The 23,617-nt window shown below is 37.8% G+C and overlaps 1 protein-coding gene and 1 pseudogene across 2 annotated transcripts in view; one reads left to right on the top strand and one right to left on the bottom strand.

Moving 5' to 3' along the window:
• Positions 1 to 23,617, bottom strand: part of SLC9A9 (solute carrier family 9 member A9) — a 741,333-nt gene that overhangs the window by 342,740 nt on the left and 374,976 nt on the right. For both annotated transcript variants that reach the window (XM_069104699.1, XM_069104698.1), the window contains exon 9: positions 19,253 to 19,341. In XM_069104699.1, the coding sequence (XP_068960800.1) occupies positions 19,253 to 19,341 (89 nt within the window). The remainder of the gene's footprint in view (positions 1 to 19,252; positions 19,342 to 23,617) is intronic.
• Positions 1,187 to 3,359, top strand: LOC138174178 (large ribosomal subunit protein uL16-like; annotated as a pseudogene).

Here is a 23,617-nt window from a genome sequence, read left to right on the forward strand (position 1 = left end):
GGGGGGGGGGGGAGGAGGCAGGGGGACAAAATGTGAAACTCAAGGAATTGGGGAATTGAATCATGTAAACTAAAAGGAAACAAACAAATTAATTAAAAAACAACAAAAAAATAAAAAATAAAAAGCTATTTCCACTGAAAAATTAAGAAATCAGGAAAGATAAAGACATTGACTCTCATTATGATAATTTCTTAAATAATTCTAAACAAATGTACAGGCAAACCTCTGAGATAGTGTGGGTTTGGTTATAGACCACTGCAATAAAACAAATATTTCAATAAAGTGAATCATATGAATTTTTTGGATTCGCAGTGCATGTTATGTTTATACTATGGTGAAGTCTATTAGCACTATCTTTAAAAAGACAATGTAAATGCCTTAATTAAAAATACTTTATTGCTAAAAAGTTCTAATCATCACCTAAGCCTTCAGTGGGTCATATTCTTTTTGTTCATTTGGTCTTGTCTCGATGTTGATGGCTGCTGACTGATCAGGGTGATGGTTTGCTGAAGGTTAGCAACACTGTGGCAATTTCTTAAAATAAGGTAGCAATGAAGTATGCTGATAAATTGAGTCTTCTTTTCACTTGAACACATAGATGCCATTGTGGGGTTATTACTAGACCCAATTTAAATATTGTTGGTCTCAGGGAATAGGGAGTTCAAGAGAGAGAGACAGAGACCGAGACAGAGACAGACACGAAGAGGGAGACAAAGAGAGCGATAGAGAGAGAAAGTCAGAGACACACAGAGAGAGACAGAGAGAGTGAGAGACAGAGAGAGACGGACAGAGAAACAGAGAGAGAGAGGGAGAGAGAAAGTAGAGGAATGACTGGTGGGTCAAACAGTCAGAATAACACATTTATCAATTAAGTTCACCATCTTATAACAGTGTGGTTTGTGGTGTTCCAAAGCAATTATAATAGCAACATCAAAGATCACTAATCACAGATCACCATTATATATATATGATATAATGATGATGAAAAAGTTTGAAATATTATTAAAATTACCAAAATGTGACACAGAGACACGCTGTAAGCATGCACTATTAGAAAAATGGCATTGTTAGACTTGCTTAATGCAAGGTTACCACAGACCTTTAATTTGTAAAAAATGCCATAACCATGAAGTGCAATAAAGTATGGTGCAATAAAATGAAGTATTCCTGTAAAATGGTTGCCACAATGAAGAGACTAAGGGGGCCTAGAAATCACCACTGCCAACAGACAGTAAATTTCCTTGCCAAGCAAATAGACATGGCAGGCAAGGACCACGTTGGTTTATAGTAATAAATTATTGGCAACATTTTATGGAAAAATGGTAAAGTATTGGAAGCAGTATTACCACACAGAACAGCAAAAAAAATAAGTAAGGAGAAAAATGAGAATGGAGAATTCCTGGTCCAAGACCCATCAAAACCATATCATCCTTAGAGCAAGTGGATGAAACTAGCAGAATAACAAACAAATATACGGTAGAATAGATTTGTACAGGTTTATAATGATCTGTTCTTATCACTGATAATAGTAGAACCAGCACACTTTGTCTTTAATCTCTCAATACCCAATAAATATATAAGGAAGTGGCCAATAGCATTTAACACAAAGTCTGGAAGAGTGACTGGTCTAGATTAAGCACACACAAGAAAAAAAAAGTCAATTCTGGAGGCACCAGATTTTTAAAGTACTGAAGGATCAATTTAAGTGCTATCTTAAAGAGTGAAAGATACAAAAAGAATGAGGGAAAAAAATCAACAGATGGTATTATTATTCTTTTTAAAGGGTGATGAAGAGAATTTTAAAAACCTCATATGCCTACTTTCTCATCCTCATAAAATATCTATGAGAATGATCTGCACTCACATTAAAGTTATCCTTGGTGAGCCTATAAAAAGGGGACAGGCAGGCTCCCATAAATACTTTTCTACTGGAGACTACATTTTCATAGTCTAAAAACTAATTAGAACTGTCAGGAATGCCAAATTCTGATGTCTTAACACACACATACATATACAATCACCACCACAGTATTTGACTAATAGGCAAAATCCGGTATTTAAAGATATGCTCCTCCAAAATCTTTTTTCCATATGCATATATAAGATTTTTTTTAAAGTGTCAACCACTTCCAAGTAGGATTTCCTGCACAATTCCAAATGGAATGACTGTCTGTAGATGGGAAGGTCATTTGTCAGATACTTTCGTTTGTTGATGGCATCAAACACCAGGATAAAACTGTACTTCCTTAATGGAATCCATAGGTACCTAAAGAAATAAGCTAAATAATCCACACAGGAAAAACCAAGTGGATGAAAAGTAGGTCTTTTCTGTTCAGAGAAGATGGCAGTCAAGTATACAGATAAAGATAGTTAGTAAGACTGATGAATACCCATGAACAAAGTCCCTTATGAAAAAAGAATTCTGCCAATTGCTTTGCTTAGCTTTCCGAAGATTAGTATATCTGTAAAAGGTTCCAGCTCCATTAGCTTGACATAAAAACCCCCTTTCCCTGCGGCGAGGTGAGTGCGTGTGGTCGTGCGGTCTCTCGCTCACCGCCTCGGCCTCGGCCCCCGCCCAGCCCTGTGCTCTGGCTCCGGCCCCCACAGACGCCTTTGTTTCCCTTCTGTCCTTGCAGATACAGTCCTTGCTGGCGCTGGCGCCATAGGCTGTCGTCCCGCCCGCTGTTATAGGTACTGTAAAAATAAGCCGTACCCAAAGTCCCCTTTCTGCAGGGGAGTTCCTGATGCCAAGATAAGAATCTTTGATCTTGGTAGAAAGAAAGCGAAAGTGGATGAATTTCCATTGTGTGGTCACATGGTGTCAGATGAATATGAATAGCTGTCATCTGAAGCTTTAGAGGCCGCTTGGAACTGTGCCAACAAGTACTAGTGAAGAGTTGTGGCCAAGGCTGGCTTTCATATTCGTGTGCGGCTACATCCTTTTCATGTCATCCGCATCAATAAGATTCTGTTATGTGCTGGGGCTGATAGGCTCCAGACTGGCATGCGGGGAGCCTTTGGGAAGTCCCAGGGCACTGTAGCCCGTGTGTACATTGGCCAAGTAATCATGTCGATTCGAACCAAGGTCCAGAATAAAGAACATGTGATTGAAGCTTTGCGTAGAGCCAAGTTCAAGTTCCCTGGCCGCCAGAAGATCCACATCTCAAGAAATGGGGTTTCACCAAGTTCAATGCTGATGAGTTTGTGGATATGATAACTGAGAAGCGACTCATTCCTGATGGCTGTGGAGTTAAGTACATCTCCAGCCGGGGCCCCTTGAACAAATGGCAGGCACTCCACTCCTGAGGGGTGTGTGCTGTGACATCTACCTTTTCACAGGCATAAATAAACTAGATACTGTTAAAAAAAAAAAAAAAAGCTTGACATAAAATCCTACAGCTTCCTAATATTGGTGGACTATCCAGAACCAAGTTGCTGCTCAGACCAAGCTAGTTTCCTGGCATTCAGCTACATTTATATGTGATCTTGCTTCTCTATGCCAAAACAAAACAGGAACCCAGAGAGAGCAGTGCATTTGAAATAATACATGTCTTTTACCTTTTCTGTAAGAGCTCATATGTCCACTAAATTGTGTACTGTAATAAACCCAGCAATTAGATCAATTTAGTGTGAGGTTTTGTGCTTCTTTCTTGAAGTCTCTGAATATGACTATGCATTGGTATGATGACAAGCAGTTGGATGGGTAGCCCCTTGAGGAAGTCCATTAGTAAATATACCCTGGACACATCAGACAGGTAGATAGTTATATCTATGTATGAATGTGAATTATTTTAGTTAAGAGCTTGTTTCTGTTTTTTTATTTTATCCAGAGCACTCAGTGTAACACTTAATATATGGTAAGTTCTTAATAAATGCCTGCTGATGATGGAAAAGGAAGAGGAGACTTGTATAAATTATAAATTTGAGGAACCATGAGGTATTTTCAATGAAGCAGATTCTCTCTCTGAAATAAATCCCTTATTCTAAAGACCAACATTTTACTGATTCTTAGGAATTTTAGAGTAAGAAGGGAGCCAGAGATGTCAAATATATGTAGTCTATAGGCTACGGTGTAGCCCATAACACTTGTAAGTAGATACTGAACCAGATTAAAATGTAATTGGGAAGTATTTATTAACAAAGTTAATATTAATCAAATGATTAACAAAATAAATAAAAACACAACAGAATGTAATGATAATAGGTAATTTTCTAATTCACTATCCAGCCTGCAGGAATTCTTATGTATGATTTGGTGCCCCATTTCAATTTGCATTTAACTGCATTGGTCTAGATCTATCCCTAAAACAGAATTTCCTCTACCACAGGACCAATAATGGGTCATCCAGACTTTGCTTGATGATGAGGAAATAATGATAATAGTGATGATGGAAATGATCATAGCTAACATTTATATGGCATTTATTATATGACACCTACCACCTTCTGAAGCAGCCATTCTACTCATGGGTGCTGTGATTTCTGGGAAGTTTTTTTTCATATATCAAGCCCAGATTTGTTTCTTTGCAACTCCCATTATTGCCCTTGGTTTTACCCTGTGAGACCATACAGGACCATTTTTAACTCCTCTTTTAAATAACAAGCCTTCATATACTTGAAGGCAGTTGTCACATACCCCTGAGAGTTCTGTTTTACAACTAAAAACCTAATATGGAATGAGCCTGAGGCCCTACACCACCTTGTTGAGTTTCCTCTGGTCATCTCATCAATGTCCTCCTCAAAATGGGGCACATGGAACTGAGCTCCAGCTGTAGCCTGACTATGGCAGAGTGCAATGGGGCTATCACTTCTTTACTTCTGAAATTTTGCCTCAACGTATTCCATAATCACTTTGGTTTCCTTGGCTACCATATCACACTGTTGATTTATATAGAGCTGGAGATCTGCTAAAAGCCTCCATCCTTTAAAGACAAAGCACTATCCATTCATGCCTCACCTATATTGTGTTCATGATATTGATTTTTTGTAGCCAAATGTATTCAGCCCTATGAAATTTCATTTGGCCCAACGTTTTAACCTATAATAATCTTTGGAAACCTGACTCTGACAGTTAGCATGTTAGCTCTTTCTCTCCACTTTGTGTCATCTGTAGATTTGGGACACCTTATCTGTGACCTGGTCCAAATTATCAATCAATAATCAATCAATTAGCATTTATTAATCCCTTACTATGTGCCAAATGATATGCTAGGTGCTGGGGATGCAAAGGCCAAAATGAAATTGTTTCTGCCTCAAGGGCCTAAAATTCTGTCAGGGGAGACATCGGTGACTTTGTGGAAAACACATCCAAATAAATATGAGTAAGGAGCAAGGAAGTACTAGCATCTGAGAGGATTGAGAAGGGCCAGATCTAGAAGCCAAGTTTTGGAGGAAACTAGGAATTTAAAAGAGGTGGAGGTTGGGAGAGAGAGAATTCCATTTGATGAAAGACAGAAACGAGAAATGAGATATAAGTGAGAAATAGCAAGGACAGTTTGACTGGACCATAGAGCATGTGAAGGTGACTAAAATGTAAAAACAATGGAAAGAGAAATTGGAGCTAGGAAGGGAAGAACTTTAAGTGACAATCAATAATTTGTATTTGACCTCACTGGTAATAGGGAACCATTGCATTCAGGAGTAACACAGTTAGCCCTGTGCTTTAGGAAAAATCATTTTGGCAGATGGGTGGAGGACTGATCAGAGAAGAGAAAAACTTGGGAGGAAGAACAATTAGAAGGCAAATAAATGGCATGAGAGTCTTCATTTAATGCTTTGTTAAAATTTAAGTATACTAGCCTATATCTACAATATTACATATATACATACATATGTGTGTGTGTGCATGTGTGTGTGTGTGTGTGTGCGTCTGCATAGTGACTATGTCCCAAAGGGAAATGAGGTTAGTCTGGCAAGATCAGTTCTTGATGAAGCAAAGCTGGTTCTTTGTGGTCACTGCTTCTTGACTAAGTGTCCATTCACCATTTCTTTAATAATGCAGTCTCATTTTTGCCAGGAATTATAGCCAATCTCACTGACTTCTATTTTACAACCTCAAATATTTTCCTTTTGTGGAAAATGTCTGTCCTTTCTCAGTTCTTCAGTACCTCACCCAGTTCTCTGTGATCCTGCAAAGATCATTGATGTTGGTTCAGTTGGTGCATCTGACCTTTCCTTCAGTATCTGAGGATATAGTTTAACTGGACTAGGTAACATCAACAACAGTGAGGTGCTTTCATTTTATGTCCCAACTTGAATAAACTTGAGCATAACTGAATGCTTATTATTCACCCCCCCCATAGACCATATATCATTCTCCTTGACATAAAAAATAGAGGCAAAATGGAACTAAAAATCTTTGCCTTCTGTCTGTCTTAAGTTCATACAATCACGGATTCAGAACTCTGGCAGACCCCGAGAGCCCAACTAGCTCAACACCCTCATTGTACAAATGAGGAAACATAGAGCCAGAGATGGAGTCGTTTAGTGATTTACCCAAGGTCACAAAGACAGGTGGCATGAAGTCTTGTGACTTCACATTTCCAATGAATCATGTTGTTTTGTCCTGTGTACAGGACTCCTACCACTACTTTCCCCAAGGTAGCTTAAAAAACCTAGACAATTCCTTTGTGTTATCCTCAGCTTTCTTTTCCAGCTTTCGTTATGAGCTCCTTGAGAGCAGCGACTGTCTTTTGTCTTCCTTAAAAACCCCAGAGTTTAGCACAATGTAGCTCAACCCAAAATAGTTTAGCACAATGTAGCTTAGCATGTAGCAGGTTCTTTATAATGCCTACTGACTCGCTGTCCATTCTAAGCTCTAGTATGCCCATCACTGGTCTTGTATTGTCCTCTGTTGTCTGCTCGGGGGGGCAGCTAGGTAGTACAGTGGCTAGAGTGCCAGACCTAGATTCAGGAGGACTCCTCTTTGTAAGTTCAAATTTGGCCTCAGACACTTAATAATTGTGTGATGCTAGACAAGTCACTTAACCCTGTTTGTCTTAGTTTCCTCGTCTGTAAAATGAGTTTGAGAAGGAAATGGCAAACCTCTCCAGTATCTCTGCCAAGAAAATCCCAAAGAGGATAGAGTAGTCCATGACTGGAACAACAAACAACAACCCACACTTGTTTCCATCTTCCATGAATGTGTTAAAAAAAAAACCAACAACCAGTTGGTTGATGAAAATTCTCTGCATCCACACCAGTCTCTTAAAAAATCTTCCCTTTTCTCTTTCTTATAGGATCATAAATTTGGAACTGGAAGGGATTTCAGAACTCATTCAGTGCAACCTTGCATTTTAGAGATGAAGCTGTAGTATAGCTACAGTTGAGTGACTCGCCTAGGGTCATACAGCTAGTAAATTACGTGAGTTGGGATTTGAACCAAGATTTTTCTCCCACCAATTTCATTGTCCTGTCTGCTATACAACTGCCATAAGGTTGTTTCTATTTGTATCTTCAACATTTCATTCTTAGGTACTTCCCATCCTTCCTGGACTGGCTTTCCCTATAGAATTTTAGTCCACTAAGACCTTATATAGATATAAAACACTATTAAAAGAATAAACATTGCATTATAACTAAAGGGAGCTTCATGATGTGTTGAAATTAGCTAGATAGAGCATGTTCTCAGTGGTAACTTGGGCATGAATGACTTGAAAATTAAATGTATTGGTCACATACATATAACAAGCCAGTGAGATAATGGATGAATGGCTTGCATGTTACAATAGTCTTCCCAAAATATTTAGGTTCCTAATGGAAGGTCACCAGCAGGACTTTTATAACACAAGGACAAGAAAAATGCATGATGAGGAGGCAGGGGTAGGTTGTCATTGGAACTGATGATGCTTAGAGGTCTTGTATCTATAAGACCACAGTTCAATTAATCAATAACTATATGTTAAATATTGACTATGTCAGGTTTTATTCTAGGTTCTAGGGAATCAGTCCTTGCCCTCAAGGACTTTAAATCTAGGTAGGGAAGGCAACAAGTAAAGAGAACATGTAAGTATACACAAAATAGTTAGAAGCTAATTCAGGCTGGGGGAGGCACTAGCTGTTAGGGGAAGTAGGGCACAGGGATCAAGAAAGGCTTCATAGAGAAGGCAGCATTTGTCTTAAATCTTGAAGAAAGCCAGGGATTCTAAGAGTGAGAGGTAAGGGAAGACAGCATTCCAGGTATGAAGAATAGGCAATGGAAAGGTATGAGGATGGGGCATGTAGTGTCTTGAATGGGGAATAAGACCCATTTACCTGGAGCATAGTGTAAATAAAGGGGAGTAATATGTAATAAAGATAGAAAATTAGGGGCTAGGTTATGAAAAGCTTTAAATGATAGGAAATTTTATATTTTGCCCTGGAATTTATTGAGTAGGGTGAGTATGAGTCAGGGAGACCAATGATGAAGCCATTGTAATAAAGCAAACAAGAGGTGATGAGGGCCTGAATTAGTGTATTTCCTGTGTGAGTGGAGAGAATGGGCAGATGCTAGAGATGTGGAAGTAGAAACAAGATGTGGCAACTGATTCAATACGTGGGATGAGAGCAAAGACTCGGTTAGTTAATACCAAGGGTGCAAATTTGGATGATTGGAAGGATGGTGGTGCTTTCAAAAGAAATAATGAAGTTTGGAAGAGGACTGGGTTTGGGAGAACAGATGAGTTCTGTTTTGAACAAGTGTTTAAGATACATAGTTTAAAATGGCTAATGGGTAGGAGCTAATGATTGAGCTCAGGAGAGACACTAAAATCTCATGAGATTTCCTCTTTCCCTAGCTAGAAGCCATTCATATCAGGACTTTAACCCAGGAACAAATCTCATTTTTCACATCTACATTTCTATTTACTTCCCACATCCTTCTTTTTTTTACTTCCATACTTTCTCCCTTTAAGTAGGGAAAAAGAAAACACTATCTGTGTCCTCAGATCCTTCCATTTCTTGTCCAGCAATTGAGAGTCCCTAGAGATATTTTATAGGTTCCTTCTAGCAGGATAATTTGTCCCCACATAAATCATCAGAAATAGGAAATGCTTGGCAAGTTGAATAAGTTTTAGTGGACTCTCCATCGCATCTTGGATATACATTCTAGAAAGACAATGCACTTACTGTAAACATGGTTATCATGTTTACATATAATTACCCACTGGCAAGCATGTTAGACTTAAAAGAGCTCATAGAAGTTTATAGGATCAGAAGGCAGAGCTGGAAGTCATCTCTTGCTGTCACTGCAATTTTGTTTTCTAGTTACCTTATTAATAATATATTTTATACCATTTCTTGAATGCAAGAACATATGCAAAATTGTACAGCCTACTTATATACCAAATATCTCCTCATTTTCCTGTGGATCAACTGCAACTAAATTATGGTATTTCATTAGTCATAATCATATAACATAACTAGGAAAATATTTATGTTAAAATGTAAGCTTTAACATCAAGGACGAGCTTCAGATTATTGAAAGAATTCTACTTTCCCAAGTGCAATCCACCCTGTTTTCTTCTGTTTTGGTCCCAGCTATGGTATCTGCAGCGTCTGTCCAAGAAACATATGCTAATGGACTACAATATGCAATGGATATAACCTGTCCAACTGCATGTCATAATCTGGATAATCTGCATTCTTAATCCACTTGGGTTTTTTCTTATGTGTATTGTTAGTCTAATCCAATTTAAATTTTATGGCGTTCTACTTGTCCAGGAGAGGATTTTTGTTGGTTAAGATAGTTTGGTGATTCTTTTGGTCTTCTTGCAGCAAATATTTCACACTAGTTAAATTGCTCAAATGAATGATGATATTCCTATTCTTCAAAGTCAACCCTAAGATTAAGTAGATCATGTTAGAACTGTTAGAGTTTCAAGAAGTGTTTCTTTTCTTTATTCTGTCTTTCAATTTAATGTTAATTTTTACCTATGATCAATGATTCAGTAACCACTAGATTCAATAACCAGACATAGATGATTTCACATTTTTGTGATGTTGTTTGGCACTAGTCATGACCAGCACTTTCCAATTCTTTTGTTGAAGAAAGTATTCATGATACATAAACATGATGCTTCAAGTGACTTGTAACTCTTTGGTTTCATTCATATTTAAATCCTAAACTACCATCTTCTAAAACATTGTTTACCATTCTTCCCTGTGCTTCTATTTACACTGAAGTCACCAAAAGTTAAGGCATACACTTATAAGATGACATTATCAAAGTATATAGACCAAAGAGATAATTAGGATAAGGTATTTTTCAAACCCTAAAATCCTATAGAAATGCCAGCTATAATCATTGTCACCATCACTGTTGTTGTCATTTGTTCTGGAGGATTTGAGATTTGTGATCTAATTCTGCTACTTTATCCTCTGCTACAGATGTTATTGCATGAGCTGTAGCTCATCATGACCACTGTCAAGTGACATCATCAAGTGTCCCATTAAATGATGTTTGTGGTTGCCCTTGGCTACAGGATGAAACCAATTCCTTTATTCACCTTTTAGGGGAGAATCACTGGTCCATCCTTCCATTTAGCTATAGCCTTTTTATTTCTCTGGATTTCAAGTAAAGCTATCAGTATGGATGTAATTTTACCCTTCTAATAGCCTATGGATTCACTGGACAAGAATCTCCCCTTTCAAAGACTAATCAGTCAGTTATTAGAGCCATTCCTTGAACAGACAGAGCAGATTATCAATAGGACAAAAATCATACTCTTTCCAGGTTGGTTCAATACTATCAGAACTTGAATTCTGTTGGTATGGACTTCAGAAACAAGGGGTCATTTCCATACCATAAAAAGGAACCAAAGTTTGACAATATGAAAGCTCTGGATATAGCACCATTATTAATGCATCTTAGATAACATTGACTTGTTTGATTCCCATATCACACTGCCTTCTCCATGAGGATTGGATTGATGGGAGTCCACTCTAATCTCCAGATTTTTTAAAAACTATCTACCACCATTTTGTAATTAGAGAGTTGATTATTTTGTGTCTGAGTGGAGGACTTTCCACTTATCTGAAAAATAATATCTTAGATCCAGGCCCATTGCTTCAGCTTATTAAGATCTTTTTTTTGGATCTTTATTTTGCCATTCAATGTGATGGCTATTTGTGACATGTGAAAACTGGTTAAGAATATGATCTATGATCTTATCCAGGTCATTGATAGAAATAGTATGGGGCCAATGGCAGATAATTGAGGTGAGCTGGACCCTTGAGATCTCCTTCCAGATTGACATAAATTAATGAATGGCTCTTCTTCATGCAGCTTGTTCTGAGTCTACCTAATTGTAATATAATTTAGCCCATCTTAATTCATGGATAATATGAGAACCTTGTTCAGAAACGTTTTGCTGGAATTCAAGTATCTAGTTGGTACATAGTGGTTCTCTGAGTTACTTGTCTAATTACCCTCCAGAAATGAATTTGGTTTGAGTCTAGTATGAGTTGTTCTTGAAGAAGAGAGGTCGGCTCAGTGTCCACAAGTTCTTTTTCTAAAGGGTTACAAACCATCCTTTCAGACATACATTCTTAAATTTGGACAGGAATTGAAGTTAAGATCACTGCTATCCTTTGAAATCTTTACCCTCTTCCCTTTCTTGAATAATCAGTGACACCTCTTTTATTTTCTACTGTTTTTCAAAGATGACTATCATTGAATCAGCCATAATGCCTTATCTGCTCATTCAGCACTCTGAGATTTAGTTCACCTTGGCCTGTTGAATTGAGTTCAAAAAAGGTAAGTAAGTGTTCTCTTACGACCTCCTCATTTATTGTGGGTTTCCACTGTTTGCTTATCATTTTTGTTTTACCCTCCCCAGATCAAAGATCATTCTGTCTGATAGAGAAAACTCAAGTAAAAGGAAAGCTGCTCTTTTTTTTCAGCCTTTTTTCATTATCGACATCTTATTTACCCTAAGATTTTTTGCTTTCTTTGATCTTCTGTCCTTCTCCAGCATATCCACAACACACCCCTTGTGATGCCCTAACACCCATTTCCAGTCTTGGCGCTTTCTATAGTGCTCTTCCGATGATTCTTATGGTATCATGAAACTCCTTTTCATTGATCTCATTTGCCTGTCCTTGCCTTCTATTTTCTACAAATATTTTTCTTAAAAAATCTAAGTTGGTTTATTATTTCCTCGTGCATGCCCATTGGTCTCTTTAGACAGAGTGATCTTCTCTTAATCTTTAGAATTCTACCATCAGAATTTCATTCTTGAGAGCTTCTAGTTTTGAGATTGATTTAAGATTGATTGCCTCTATAGGACTAGTCTATAGGATTCTAACTGACTTTTCTGGAAACTCTTTGAAATTTGTCTCCTAAAATATATGGTACATGTCAGACTGTAACTGAATTTCTTTGTTTAATATTTCATGAACTCAAAAATAAGTGGTAACTTCAGCAGTCCCAATTCAACTTTCTTTAGATTTTATCATATCAGCTCCTATAGACGCAACCATTTACCTCTATGCAGAAGACTCTCAAATTTTATTCAGCACTCATCTCTTTTGTAGGATCAGAGATTCAGAGCTGGAAAGGACCATAGAGACTATGTAACCAGTCTTCTCATTTTACAGATAAGGAAACTGAGGCTTCAAGAGGTTAATTGTCTTGCCCAGTTTGATACCATTAGCTAATTGTCAGAGGTAGGGTTTGAACTCAGATCTTTTTGACTCTAACTAAATCTAAATCTCCTTTTAAGATCCCTGAGGGCAAAGGACTATTTAAAATACTTTTATTTGTAGTCCCAGTGCTTAGCACATTGTCTGGCAAATGTAATAATTCTATCTTAAAAAGTACATTAGTACTTGAATAAGTGAATTTCACTTTTAGGGTTTAAAAATTCATAGATGAGAATATTTAAATGACTTCCTTCTTGTACTATGGTAGTGCTAGGGAGAGAGCCCAAGAATTAGCTAAATTTCAGACTCATTATGCCATGATCAGTTATAGAATCCTGGAAGGGATCTTTGAGTTCATCTATTACATGAAACTGGAAGCAATGAAGTTTCATTTACGGACCCCCTAGTGCATCCACCAATCTGCTTTCTTTTTTCTCTCCCACTCCTAGGTCTTTTCAAACTGCTGGGAAATCAAGAACATATTTCAGCAAATGGTTATCTTCATGCTTTGCCCTCTTGATTTAGTGGTAACAATAAAAGTCAGCCAGGGCGTGACAGATCTTGGGGCATGATGGGAAGTCATTATAATATAGTCTTACTTATAATACAGTCTTTTGACTTGGACCCCAAGTAGCAGATCCCTAATGTACCAGAGAGCTAATCCAATTCAATCCCTGACAAAAGCTAAGGAGGATCAGATAGCCTTTCTAGAGAGATGAAGAATTCCTTTAGTTTGGATCAGATATTAATGCCACACTGGTCTAACCTTTACAGTTTCACTTGAATATACCCAAAGCTCTCTGTAAATGGGGGGAAATCTATTTTTTTCATAATGAAAGAACTCCAAACTTTTTAAAGAATAGCTGTATTTTATCACAGCTTGCAGCCACAAAAGAAATGTCTCAGAAATCGCTTTGTTAACCTGGTTGCTTAGGGCGACTGCAGTTAGAGTATGATGGATATTCTCCTCATGCACAAGAATAGATCAGTCGTGCTGACTCCAATCAGAAGCTTTTAAAAAAATATATTATTATTATTTCATAATGCAGCCCAGGAAAATTGCATTAAAGTCACTTTCTTAAAACTGAACTGTTACTTTCATTTATTGAACTTCTCTGCTAGGAGCTTTGGTCCAAGTTGCCACTCTGCTTCATGCCATCATTGATGGGCTTTTTATTTTGTGTGCAATATTTCCAGAAGCAATTCTGTCTCTTTTCCAGAGGAATAGCATTAATACCCAATGTTTTACTGTAGTCATTTGCTGTGTTTTTTGAGATCCATGAGGAAATAGCATGCTTCATTTTGACCCCTTTTACCACACACACACGCATGCATGAGCATGCGCACACACACACACACAGATTTATGGTCTAAGCTGTTTCAATACAATTTAATTAAAGAGAATGGAAAAATTGAAACCATAACATTCACGAAATTTATATATGGTTAAATGTTTTAGATACATCATCTCACTTTATTTTTACATCAATCCTGTAAGGAAAGAATCATAGATATTATTGTCCCCATTTTATCAGTGAGGAAAATGAGGCTCAGAAGGAGTGAGGTGACTTTTCCATGGTCACACAGCTGACAAGCACCAGAGGCAGGATCTGAAATCCAAATTCAGAGTTCTATCTACCGTACCCAACTAGATAATTTCTATTTGCCATACAACAATGCCTTCATGGAGACGAAGATCCATATACCCAAGCCCATTAAATGGGGTGATAAAACACAATGAAGGGCTATTAAATGAGGTTATGGAGGCTTTATCCTTAGGGATCCTTAAGACCATAAAGGCCATCATCTATCCTGTTGTCATGACATTGGGGGCTGAATCAGATGGCCTCTCAAGGTCCCATTCAGGTTATGATGCCAGTAAATATTCAGAAAAGAAAACCATATACTTACATGATGATGCATGTAAATTAATAATGGTGGTTCTGGTTTTGGAAAGAAAAGCCATCATGGTGTGCTTTTGAAGTGAGCCAGTGACAAGAAGAAGTGCATATGAGGGGGTAGTCATAGGCAGTAGGGAAGGCACTCCAAGTATAGGGGACAGCTCGTACAAAGGCAGGGAAGTGGGAGATGGGATGGAGATGCTCAATGCATGGGATAGCAAGAAGGTCAGTCTGGCTAGGCCACAGAATGGGTAAGTGGAAGTAATGTGAAATGAGCCTGGGAAGTATGGCTGGAGGCAGAGTGTGAAGGGTTGAATGTTAGGCATTTAACCTAATGGTAGGATGGTAGGGAATAGGAAGCCACTGACGTTTGCGGGGGGAGGGGGGGAGGAAGAAGAAGGGGAAAGACATGATCACTCCTAAATCACATATTTTCCTTACACTCGGTACAATGTCCTACACATAGAGTCCACTTAGTAAACTGTGAACTTGAATTGTTTAATTGTCGAGGGCCAGTCTCTGACCTGGTCCATACATGCGAAGACTCTGGTTCAGTATTTCTCCCAAGCCAGTTCCCCGTGAAGGCCATATTATGTCTTAAGATTGGCTCACCATCTTTTCCTGACTTGCAGGAGTTTACAACTCGATAACTGAGCTGTGACCCAGACTTAGATGCATGCAAGGATAATAAAATATACGGAATTACGTAAGTCAACAAGGACATAAAAACATGCAGATATGCTAAATGTACAAGGACAGTAAACATTTTTGCATGTATTCCTAAGAGATAATTGCTTTGCATTCATTATATAAACCCTGCCCTCTGATCAATAAATAGGAAACTGCTACGACAGATTCTCTCCTGGCTTGCGTCCACCATTCCACACTTCTCGGTTCAGCCTGTGCCCATTTTGATGCAGGCATCATTTAATTTCTAGCACATGGGCAGTTAGGTGGCACAGTGGATAGAGTGCTGAGTCTGGAGTTAGGAAGACTCATCTTCCTTCCAATCCAGCCTCAGACACTTATTAGCTGTGTGACCCTGGGCAAGTCACTTAACCCTGTTTGCCTCAGGTTCCTCGTCTGTACAATGAGCTGGAGAAGGGAATGGCAAACCATTCTAGTATCTTTGCCAAGAAAGCTCCAAAGGGGGTCACAAAGAGTCAGACTACTGAAAAATGACTACACAACAACAAGAACAATTTCCAGGACTAGTCCACCTCTAGATGATTCACTTAGCAAAGACTATTAAGGCAATGACGTGCTATGATGGCAAAACGTTACAGATGTGCGATTAAATTGTAACACAAACTTGTTTGAGAAAGCACACTTTAACTCTGGATACATGATAAAAGAAAAAAATTCCACAAAAAAATCATGGTCATCCACGGTCCCCACCATGACACAAGTTGGTTTTAGAAGAAGAATTCTTGATGAAAGGTGTGAGAGATAATAATTCTTTCTGAGGACAAAGTACAATGTGTTCTTGCCTTGATGTGTGAGTGCTAGTCCCATTAGCATTTAAAAGAGAACACTTATTAGCTGAACTACTAAATGTCCTTTATACAATTTAATGAGTTTCACTGAAAAAAAAAAATCTCTAGCTTAGCTAAGAAGAAATTTAAACACTTTGCAATCATTCACAAATTCAGGCATTCTAATACCATATTTTTAAAGGTACTTTGAATCAAAGGAAGCAGAAAAGTGAGAGAAATCTTGGCAAATGAAGTATAATTAGGGTAAAACAAGCCAATTCTAAGTTTTTAAGAGGTATCTTTGATCTAATTTCTTGGAAGTCAGGGAAACTGGCCATTGTTGGCCAGATTAGACTATAATATCAGAACTGATGCCTGAGATATTACATGCCTTTTTTAAATTAAGAATTAAAGAGTAATGCTGAAAGCTGTAATGCAAAAAGTGCAGTGCAAATCAGCAAGGTGAACATTTTTATGCCAGGAAAGATGATGCAAGAAACTAGGCTATTCTGGATCTTTCTACCACTATCTAAGAATTACATTAGGCATATGTCTTATGCATGACATTTATCAAAAGGAAATTAATATAATGTGTCTGAATGAAATGAAACCATTATTATTAGTGTATATTACTTTGATGACACAGTTTTCATATTAGAATTTTAATGATCATCCACTCTTATTTAAAACCAAATGCTAGATTCCCCAGAATTTGTACATGGACAGCAATGATCTTATTTGTATAGAATCTTTGAGGGCAAGGATTATGTATTTATCTTTGTGCGTTTCATAGCATCATGTTGTGTTTGTTTAGACTCTATTTGGGGTTCTCTTGGCAGAGATACTAGAGTGGTTTGTCATTCCCCTTTCTAGATCACTTTACAGATGAAGAAACTGAGTCAAATAGGGTTAAGTGACTTGCCCAGGATCACACAGCTAGTAAGTATCTGAGGCTGGATTTGAACTCAAATCTGCCTGACTCCAGACCCAGCACTCTATCTACTGTGTCACCTAACTGCTCCTAGCATTAGGTTAGGAGCATTTAATAACTCTTGTTGAAAGTTTGACTAAATGAAAACTGTTTATACCAAAGGCTAGGTACTAGGTGTTACACCAGGGAACACCTATTTATGTAATAATATAAAGAGAAAGAGAGCTAGAAAGGAAAGGAGAGACTTATAATTGAGACATAGAGGAAAAAAAACAAAGAAGGGATGGATGGAGGAAGGGTAGAAGGGAGGGGGAAAGAAAGAAGAAAAGGAGGAAGGAAGGAGAGAAGGAAAGGTAGAAAATGTAGGAAGAGCAAAAAAAGGAAGAAATAAAGTAGAAGGAAGGAAAGAGTAAGGGAGGGAGGGACAAAGGGTAGGGAGGAAGGAATGAGGAAAGGGAAAGGAAGTGAGAAAGAGGAGAGGGAGAAAGGAAGGGAATAAGAAGAGAGAAAAGGAGGAAATAAGGTGAAGGAAGGAAGGAAGGAAGAAAGGAAGGAAGGAAGGAAGGAAGGAAGGAAGGAAGGAAGGAAGGAAGGAAGGAAGGAAGGAAGGAAGGAAGGAAACCAGAGCTGTAAATGATATTAGAAAATGAAATTAGAAAATTTCTCTCTTAAGGGAGAATTCTATAAAAGTGAAAGCTGGCAGCTGGACAAATATCTTCTGTCAAACTATTCAGAGAGGTAGGAGAACAGAAGGTTGGGGGGCACTGATATCAGTTGTGCCTCCCCAAGGTGCAGGGCCGCTGTCTGGCCCTGAGACGAGTTGCCTTTGAAGTTCAGCATAAGTCTACCTAGCAAGACTTAGAAGTACAAGTCACTAAACAGGGTCTGAACTTTCCAGAACGCAAACTCTCAAAGAATTCAACAATGTTAGAAAAGGACATTTGCTTTTCAGAGTCTTAGGAAAATTAACACAAGTAGTGTAATCTTATTACAGGCTCCCATGAGTGCAAGGACCTTATTACAAATTTTTATTCTCGGCTAGCATGTATTGTCCCCCCATGGAGTATATGAAACCAGAAGCCAGAGGGTATTTGCCACAGGCCCTCGGACTTCATGAAGAGTTGCTACTTTTCATTTGATTGAAGACATGATATCCCCAGGGTGTCCTTGAGAGAGGAAAGTCAGGTAATGCAAAATGGGAAGGGTACCACACTGCCATCTGAGCTCCTCTCTCTGCTGCCCTTGAATTGAGGGGTGTGATGATAAGTAACCAGCTTGAACATTTTACTGCATCATAGATTTAGAACTGGGGTAGTCCTTAAAGGTTACTTAGTCTAGGGGCGGCCAGGTGGCTCAGCGAGTAAGAGCACCGGCTCCAGTGTTGGGATGACCTGGATCAAATCCGGGCTCAGATACTCAGCCAGAAATAACTGGCCATGTAACCTTGAGCAAGTTACTTAACCTCGATTGCTTACAAAAAAAAAAAAAAGGTTACTTAGTCCAATCCCTAATTGTAGAGACGGGGAAATTGAGGCCCAGAGAGTTTGTTATTTGCATAGTAAAGTATTTTTTAGTATTTATATAGTATATTATATAGTATTAGTATTCACACTAGTAAAGTATTTGACTCCAACTCTTTTGACTTCAAAACCAGTGCATTTCCCATAATGCCACAAGTGAACCTTTGTGATCCCCTGGCAAATCCTGGTCTGTGGCTTGGGAGACATCCTTCTTTATAGTAAGTTTTGGTATGATATTGTGTCTGCTGTCAAGGAACTCTATATCACAGAAGGAAGAAATACCTAATAGATAAGGCTGTCTGTACATGAAAACTACATTCTGTCTTTTGTGACCACTGACAGGTCATCAGTATTATATGGACTTGCATGTCCAATGAGGCAAAAGCAAAAACAAACCCTTAAAAACCCAATAGTCTCCCCTATTTTCTTCTTTTTCTTTCTTATAACTATCCAGTCTCATATGCTTTATATGCTTTTAGATGTAAGTGACTCTGAATTATTAGCAAGTCTGTGCCTTTCATCTTTAAGACTGACATTCTACATTTGAGGTCTCTCAGGGGGGAGAGACTATTATAACTATTTTTTTTGCTTACCAAGAGAATTGCTAATGGTTTTCCTGGCCAGGGGTATCTGGGGAAAGGAGGATGGGAAAGGATAGGAACGATCTCTATAAATATTCTACCCATAATGAAGGCTTAAGCTTTCTTCCCTCTAATGAAATTCCTTCAAGGTCTACTGACAGAATCACTATACAATCCTCACACCAAGAAAAGAGGCAAAAACAGTCATAATCTTTTCCTTTACCTGTTTTGTTCTCATTTTGGAATCTGACGACAGATTGTTGTAGGTATAATGGGCCTGTGTAACACCACAAAACAGAACAGCCACTATTCCTGAAATTCAAAGACACAAGAGTTAGGTCCCATTTTCTTGTTTTACTCAGCCTGAGCCCCAGTAATCTGCATGATAAGCTATTGGAGGGTGTTAAAATTTCCATAATGCTAATGCTAAAAATTATAATAATTTGGGAGGCATCAATGGTGTCATGGAGAGAGGAATGGATTTAGAGTCAGGGGTCCAGGCTTGAAAGCCTGATCCTGCCATTTGCTATTGGTTACTCACTTAATCTCTTGGGCCTTCTGTTTCCTCATCTATTAAACATAGAGAGGTTGGAATAGATGAGCTTTTTTTCTGACCCTTTAGAGTTCTAAATCTATGACCTTAGGAAAACTGATGATGGAAAGTAAGTTCTTTCTGAGCAGATGTCTCCTTTTTTGTATAACTCCAATGTCTGCATATCTTGCATATAGAAAACATTTAATAAATGTTTGTTGGTTTTGATATTTGATCTTCCTCCCCTTCAACTCAGTAGGATATTTCATCTTTTAGCTACTGAATAATCTATCAAGGATAACCAGAGAACACGTTAGGGTGGGCTGGTGTCAGTGTCATTATTTGAATGGTTTATTTGAACAATATTGAGATAATTCTATAATGCTTTAAGGTTTGCAAAGCACTTTATATATAAAATCTCTGTCTATCCTTACAAACACCCTGGGAAGTAGGTTCTATTGTCTCCGCTTTACAGACGAGAATTAGAGAGTTTAAGAGATTTACCCAAGGTCATACAGCTAAGAAATGTAGGAGACAGAATTTGAACCTACTTGTCCTTCCTGAATCCAGCACTTTATCTTCTATGTCTCCTACCTGTATCTGTCAATGATACTTGAATGACTAGGGTTCTATTAGTGATCATTCTTTGCACACAAGTGAAACCTCAAATAATTGATGGGTTAATTCAAATTATCATCAAACACAGGCTGGGATGCTGGCAAATGTACAGCCAGTTGTTAAGTGCCTTCACTCCAAAGGGGTGGGGTGGGAACAAACACACAAAAAGGGAAAATAAAACATCAATAATTCATTTTACAGGTTTATATCCAAGTTCAATTTTAACAAAAATCCACTAAATACATACTGTGTGCTTCTGCTAGGTGCTTGGACAGAAACAAATTTTAGAAAAGACATAGTATCCTCCCTCAGAGAGCTGATAATGGTCACATACATGTATGTATAAATTCAATTTGATGTCATACTTTCCACTGTAGAGGTTATACAGGGAAGTATGTCATGGATTAAATACATTTTTAAAAAGTTAGGAAAGTTAGGCACAAGGGAAGAATATAGAGGAACTTGAGAGAGAACCCTGGCTAAGAAGAATAATCCCATGGTCCAAAATAAGTCTAATAGATCAGATTCTGAGAATTCTTAAAGATATCAAAATACATGCCCTCAATTTGCAGACTTAGGCTGATTTGTCATTAAGAATTTAACTGAATTTTATACTCCCATGTGTAAGCAGGAGGATTATCACAGATTAAAAGGATTTTAGAGTTGGGTCACTTCTAAGACCAGCTAGTTCAATCTACACTTGACCAAGAATCTTATCTATAATATCACTACAAAGCGGGTATCCAACCTTTCCCTAAAGACCTCAAGTGAAGGGAAACCCATTGCTTACCATCTTATGTTTAGATCATCTTAATTATCACAAAAGAATTTCACCCCCCAACCTTCCCCTCAAAGAAATCTGAAATCTACCCTTTTGCATTCTTCCACATGATGGTTTTTCCAGTACTTGAAGACAGCTGGAATCTCTACCCCTTTCCTCCTAACCTTCTCTTACTCAGGCCAAATATCTCCAGTTCCATCAAGAAAGAATTCTTCAAAGAAAGAGGAAAAGGAACCAAAATACATACAAAGTGGTGTGTGTGTGTGTGTGTGTGTGTGTGTGTGTGTATTGGTCATGGTGCTTCAGGGCACCAATAGCTGAGGAGTCCAGGAAAGAATTCATGCAGGGGGTGGTACTTGAGCTGTCTTTTTAGACATCTAACTTTTAAGAGGCAAACGGGATGAGGAAGGTGAAATTCAAAAATTGGAAAGACATTTGAAACCAGATTGGCCATATACTGGCAAAATTTTAAGCCGCAGCAGCTCTCAAAGACTGTCTACAAAGTCAGTGGAAAAGTTATGATCTGAAAGAGCTACCCACCATGAGAAAAGAATTGATCTATCCGAAATGGAATTACATCATTTAAAATGACAGCTCAAATTTTGTAAAGTTAGAAGAGTAAACACCCTGAAGGTTTGTCAGAAATACACGTTCAGCTACTGTTCAAAGAGTTTTATTCTGTAAATCTTTTTTCTTTCTTTTTTTTTTTTGCTCTCTTTTTAGGAATGCTAAACATAAAAGAAAAGCAAAAAAATAGTTGTAAAATTATATTCTACTCCACAAAATTTCTATTAAAAACCAACTACTTTTCTAAGGAAACTTTTAAAGTATTAAATTACTTCCAGGTCTGAAGGTATGAGGATGATCACCACCCCTACTGCTTCTTTGGTAAATGTGTCTTGACCTTTATAAAAGCTATTTACCCATTTGTATGTATGTCCTATGGTCTATTACAGTTTTTATGTTAAACAGAACTACCTACCAATAAATTCTGATCATCTATATGGCAATTTTAATTCTGTCCTATCACTATATTGAGCCATGAAAAATGGGATGAGCCAGGGAAAGATAACATATTTCTTGGAAACAAGCCAATATGGCCAAAGAAGTAAAAACTGTAAGAGATACACTGCATCGCCTGATATCAGCCCATTTCTCTTAGATTATGTGTACTGCTCCAAAGCATGGTTTTTAGTGTAGTGGGTTGGTGATTGACCAGGGAACCCAGTAGAGCAGCATGAAGGCACCATGACAAGAGACAAGTGCATCCAGATTTTGCAGTGCCAAAGATATGAGTTACTCATATGCATGCCTCTTTTTCAGTGTGTTTATGTATATGCTTTGTTTCTAATGTTCATATCTTGCTACCTCGGCATATGTCTTTGCTTTGGCATAATTATGTCATCTGGATGACTATTAAAAGTAAATACACTGGTGGGAGCTTGTGAGCTATAGTTTTAAGAATAAAAATCCTTAAGAGTACCATGAACCTTAGGTAGCTACTTACAGCCTACAAGTAAGATTGGATGGGAGGAGAAGGTAATAGAAGTTAAATTTTAAATTATTATAATATTGAAGAAAAGAAAATAAAAGTGTAATGCTGATAAATAAGTTATTATTTATTTATCAATTATTCCTAATGTTTTAAAGTTGGGAGCTAACTTCATGAGCAACAAATTACAGACAGAGTATATGCAAACCTTTTAGTGTTTTTAACTAAAAGAAACTTGAAATGCTGTTGATTGAACATATTTAATGGTATGCATAAAAGTTATTGTGTTGGATAGAATTAAACCTAAATAGTGTTTGCCAAAGCTCTCCCCATAGCCCTCTTCTTTTCTCCCCTATTTTCCTTGGCAATGTCATCCTCTCCCATAGCTTCAACAATAAATAACCTCTGTGTAGATGTCTCTAAAATCTTTAATCCAGACCTTTCTCTTATTCTTCAGATCTGTGATTCCAACAAACTAGAATATTTCACTTGGATGTTACCCTAGGACTTCAAAATCAACATAACTCAAGCAAAATTTTCTTCCCCTCCACACTTCTCTTCCTTCTGTCAATTGTACCATAATTGTCCACTTCCATGGGTATTTAAAACCTGACTTTGAATTTGACTGTCCCTCTCTCTTACTAATCTAAGGAGTTACCAAATCCTGTAAATTCTGACTCTAAAATGTTTCATATATGTTCCCTCCTTTCCACTTCCACTCTTACCATCCTTGTACAAGCCCTTAGGATATTTTGTTTATACTACTGCCAAGGTCTCTTTGGTTTGTCTTCCCACTTCCAGAATATACCTGCTCTAATCCATTCTAGACTAGATGAATCTGCCTGATACAGAGGTCTCCTCATGGTCATCATCCCAAAACTATTCCACAGCTAGTATTAAAATATAAAATATACCAAAGGACTCATGGTGCTGATCTAATTCAACCCCTTCATTTTAAAGATAAGACAATGAAGGCTCCAAGTAAAAACTAAAGGACTTACCCCAGGTAGCACAGCTTGTCATGGGGTTTCTTAACATTAAATAGAGCAAAATCCCCCCAAAATATTTTTCAAACTTCTAATCATGAATATCTAGATAGAGAAACATGCTGAATATTGGTCATGATGACATATTCACTGGAGAAGACCTGGGGCCAAACCCAGAA

The sequence above is a fragment of the Petaurus breviceps genome, unplaced genomic scaffold (genome assembly GCF_028583685.1).
Source record: "Petaurus breviceps papuanus isolate PSGF00001 unplaced genomic scaffold, PetGlider_PUasm1.0 688, whole genome shotgun sequence".
Classification (NCBI taxonomy): Eukaryota; Metazoa; Chordata; class Mammalia; order Diprotodontia; family Petauridae; genus Petaurus; species Petaurus breviceps.